This window comes from Limulus polyphemus, unplaced genomic scaffold, assembly GCF_000517525.1.
Source record: "Limulus polyphemus unplaced genomic scaffold, Limulus_polyphemus-2.1.2 Scaffold81, whole genome shotgun sequence".
NCBI classification, from domain to species: Eukaryota; Metazoa; Arthropoda; class Merostomata; order Xiphosura; family Limulidae; genus Limulus; species Limulus polyphemus.
In genome coordinates this window covers 240,017-244,568 of record NW_013665691.1, presented here as the reverse complement: position 1 = coordinate 244,568, position 4,552 = coordinate 240,017, and the positions used below count along the sequence as shown (strand labels likewise).

The window sequence follows — 4,552 nt, the reverse complement described above, 5'->3', positions numbered from 1 at the left end:
TGATTCTCTTAGCTCTCTACTGGCCCTGGAATCGCTTAACATTAGTTCTCACCCTATTCTCGTTGATATTCAACACTGATTGGCCCACTTTTCTCTATCTTCTATTTCCATAGAGTTTTTCTGGATCCCTGACCACGTCGGTATTCACGGGAACGAGCTTTGCAGGGTATTTAACATACAAAGCAACTTACTTTGGACACAAACGTCCTCTAATTAAGCCTACCTGAAGTGAATAGAGAGAGAGGAGGCAAAATAGCTGTAACACATGAATCATTTGTCCAAAGTACTATATTGTGCATGACATTAAATATTTTTGTTTGATGTGAATTTCAGGTACTTAAAATTGATACCATCTTGAAAGATTCTTCTGCATCACTTATCTAACGTAAATTCAATCATTGAAGGGCCACATGAGTTCATCTACTAATTTCTATTGAAGTTGGTTCAGCCAGTTTCTTACAATAGCTTGTGACACCAAACAGATGGATAATACCTATTTTATATATATACATATATATATCAAAGAGTTAGCTGTACTGTTTGAAGCTAAATTTCTTGTTTTACTGTACTTTTTAAAGAACTTGTGTTATTTTATCCTACTATTGTTTTACAGATTGATTCTTCACCTAAGTTTTCTTTCACCTATGTTAGTCACTTTGTTGTGGGTGAAACCTGTATGTCGAGACTATCTCACACACAAGACATGGCCAGGAATGAATGAGACAATGTAAGTTTTTGAATTTCCAACATTTGTTTTTTCGTTTAATTAATATTTTTTAGAAGCTGAGAGGAAATGTTTTTAAGTTGTTTAATTAGCTTACAGGAAGTATTCTGATGTGGAATATGAAACTGTGAAACACAGAAGAACTGTGTAATATTTTTCAATGAGAAATACCCATAAATATTATTATTGTCAGTTTCTGTTTAAATGTGGGTGAATTCTGTATTCATTTTTCCAATAATTAAAAATCATATTATATACAGAAGGTTTTATATGAATTTGTTAAATATCTCCCGTATTGAACCTAGATTAATCACCATAATAAAAAAAGTGAAAAAGGCTAAACATTCTCTCTCTGTTCAGCACTCATGTTATGGATAAAAATGTCCTAGAGAGTGCACATAAAATTAACAGCTACCTCATATGTATTTCATTTCAGTAACTCCAAAAACAATGTTAATTTGATTTATAAAGTTTAGCAAAAAAATGTGCAGTTTATGCCAATTGTAACTTTAAGCATTTTGCGTGCATAAAATATTAGAAAACATTTTGGAATAGCTTTTTCACCAGAATTGGAAGATATGATAACAGCTGTTGCCTAAGTACATTGTTGCAAGTAGTTTAATATCCAACTATATTCAAGCTTATATGATTATGAAGAATAGGACTGTTCAAATTTAATTTTGAGCATATGAAATGAACTCTTTATGGGTTTTTTGTTTCATTTTATTTTACAGTCTTCTTAAATAAAAGTGTGTCTTCAAGAATATTTTAATTTAATACTTTGTATTATAAAAATAACAAAGGCAACATGCTCAATAAATAATACTTATTACAAGTTACACAAACAGTATACTGAATGGAAATAAAAAGAACTGTTATTACTTTAAAAAAACATTGGAAAACAAATTAAACTTTGAATATTAACATAATTTTTGATGCATGAATAATATTTTAACCTTATCAGCTTGTTGGGGGTACTGAACTATATTAAATATTTTATAGAGAATCTTTTGAAAGGATTTGTTTTTGTGCAATATATAGATTTGTTATTTTATTAATTTACAGAATGACTCCATCAGTGTTTGAAACAACTCGTATTGTTGTTGTAGTGGTGGTGGTAGTCTTGCGGTTTATTCTCATGCCTCGCTATCTCCAATCTTATCTAAACCTAGCTCCACAGAAGCTGGGAAAGTTGCGAAAGGAAGCTGGGCGTATCAGTAATATTGATTTACAAAGAATGGTTTGTTTTCTACTTTCCATTTTTTGGTGTGTAATTGGGTTTAGATAATCTATTATAGATTAAAGTATTTAAAATTCATTACTTGATTATAAACATTTTGTTTTGTTTTTCTTCTTAGTCATTAAAATAAATTGATTCTTTAATTTAATACTTAAGGAATCAAATTCAAAATAATTTAATAGCCTAAAATTGTTTTTCAGAGATGCAGACTTAAACTGTGTTATAAACATCTTAGACTTGATTGTAAAACATTGAATGACTCTGAAAACTGTTCTACGTGATCATGAAATTGAAGCTTCTAGAATTCTTGAAGCCAAAGTATACGTTTCCTAAAACGTTGCCTCTCTTACTCAGTATCAGAGTTTATCACTGTGATTATACGATTAGAAATATTTACAGACTAGTAAATAATAGATTATGAATATTAGTTGTTAACACAACACAAACTATCTGAAAACATGTGAAAGGCTTTAACATTATATGAACTTACGAACACCTTTCATGTGTTGAGTGCATACTTGCATATAAAAAATTTCATAACTTTAGGAAAAGTAATAATTCTAACTGTATCTTAAGTTTTTGCTCAAAAATATTTGAGAACTGATATTTTGTAACATTTGTTTAATGTAGTGTACAAAGAAAAACGAAAACAATGTTCAAACTTGGGTTTCTGCACAGCTCCGTGGAGTCTTGCTTATAAACCACACTCTTATTGATATTTATTTTAGAATTTGCTGCACAAGTTTATCTTCCTAAGAAACTATTGTCCCTTGAGAAAATAATCTTCAAGGTTTCATTTCTAATATGATTTTTCCCTCTCTTTCCTTGACTTTATTAGTTCAACCTCTTTTTATAGTTTCTTTAAATATTCTTTTCATTCCCTAGTGTGTGTGTTTTTTTCTTTTGTTTTAAATTATTTGTTTGAAAGCTATAGAAATTTTCTTGTTTGAAAAAGTATCAAGTAAGCCTAGTAAGGTTTAGAGCGTACATTATGTAACATCACAATATTTCAATGACCCTGATTTTTCTTTATTGATTACTGTTGTTAAATTTATCTTATTCAATCAATGTACATAAATAAAAGAACTTATAATTTATTAAAAAGGAAATATGTGTATTAGGAATAAATTTATTTCAACCAAGAAAATTGTTACCTAGTTTGACCTGACTTCATCTAGAAAAATCACCATTAAATCTGTCAGTTTCTGCAGTGTGTCTTTTTTGTGATTGATACAAGTGGTGACTACTGAAATCTGCAAAAGAAATATATTAATAAATATCGATAAAGTTAAATCCAATTGGAGCTATAAAATGGAACTTTCTGATCAACATTAAAAGAATTAAATTCTAGAATGAAATGAAGTGTTTTAATTATTTTTTAAAACAGTGTCTAAACAACAATAGTTTTGGAAATCTTGTAACATCAAAAAAGATAGAAAATTATTTTTTTCCAACCAAAACTAGATACTGTAAAGTTCATCCTAAGTTTCACGTAATTTGGTTAAGTATTTCTAGTGTGAGAAGGAAAATATCTAGTAATATCAATGATACACCTCCATTCAAGAAAGGGTTAAAATACTCTGGAAATATATTTAAAAAGCTATGGATAATCAAGATTTAATGTAAACTCAGGTTCATATAAAATTGTAAAGCTACATTCATTATATAAAAATTCCCTTGAATATATTCAAGTTAATTTCCTGCTTCATTAATGGTATTTGTAAAATTGTACAGAATTATGTAATTGCTTATGTTAACAAATGATAATTGAATAAATAGATGCACTTGTTTTACAACTGTTCAGTAAAAAGTGCACACATATTCGTAGGCTACATAAACCTTGTATTAGTAGGATCAGAGTGGAAACTTGTGAATAAGTCTTAACACATACTTCTGGATTTGACTGTTCACTTAAACTCACAAAAAAAAACAGATGATTTAAAATAATTAATTTTGTATGTTAATATATCTAGTTTTAAAAGTAACACAATAAAATAAACCACTCAGGTTTTATGTTAGGAAGTATAAGTAATCTTTTTTTTTTAATAACTTTGTCTCCCGATACATGTAGGTGGCAAGGATATTCTACTACTTGTGTGTTGTGACACTGCAGTATCTAGCACCACTGTTGTTATGTCTTTTTACCACATTTCTGCTTAAAACATTAGGTAAGTAGATGTTAATAAAAGAGTGTCTTAGAAATTAGTGGCAATGAATTATAATTCCTATTAAACTCAAGAATGTCACAAGTGCTTATTTGGTATACTATTATAAGCAATGGAAAAGAGGGGTGTATGATGAGCCAAAAACAATTATCTGTAAGAATTATTACCTTCAGACTATAAGTTGAATATTTGATCTAACTGATAAATCTTGTTATTAACAAATTTGATTAATCTACTTACATAAGATGGAGTAGGTTTTGTTGTAAAACAGATGTGAATTTTAGTATATTAGCAAGTAACAAGTGAAGAATTTTAGCATAATAGTAAGTAACAAGTGAAAAATTTTAGCATAATAGTAAGTAAGAAGTGAAGAATTTTAGTAAAATAGCAAGTAACTAGTGAAGAATTTTAGTAAAATAGCAA

At 28.6% G+C, this 4,552-nt stretch overlaps 1 protein-coding gene across 2 annotated transcripts in view; it reads left to right on the top strand.

Moving 5' to 3' along the window:
- LOC106467542 (transmembrane protein 161B-like) overlaps positions 1-4,552 on the top strand; it is a 44,391-nt gene that overhangs the window by 30,259 nt on the left and 9,580 nt on the right. For both annotated transcript variants that reach the window (XM_013927908.2, XM_022396431.1), the window contains exons 8-10: positions 614-727; positions 1,790-1,964; positions 4,036-4,132. In XM_013927908.2, coding sequence (XP_013783362.1) covers positions 614-727; positions 1,790-1,964; positions 4,036-4,132 — 386 coding nt within the window. The remainder of the gene's footprint in view (positions 1-613; positions 728-1,789; positions 1,965-4,035; positions 4,133-4,552) is intronic.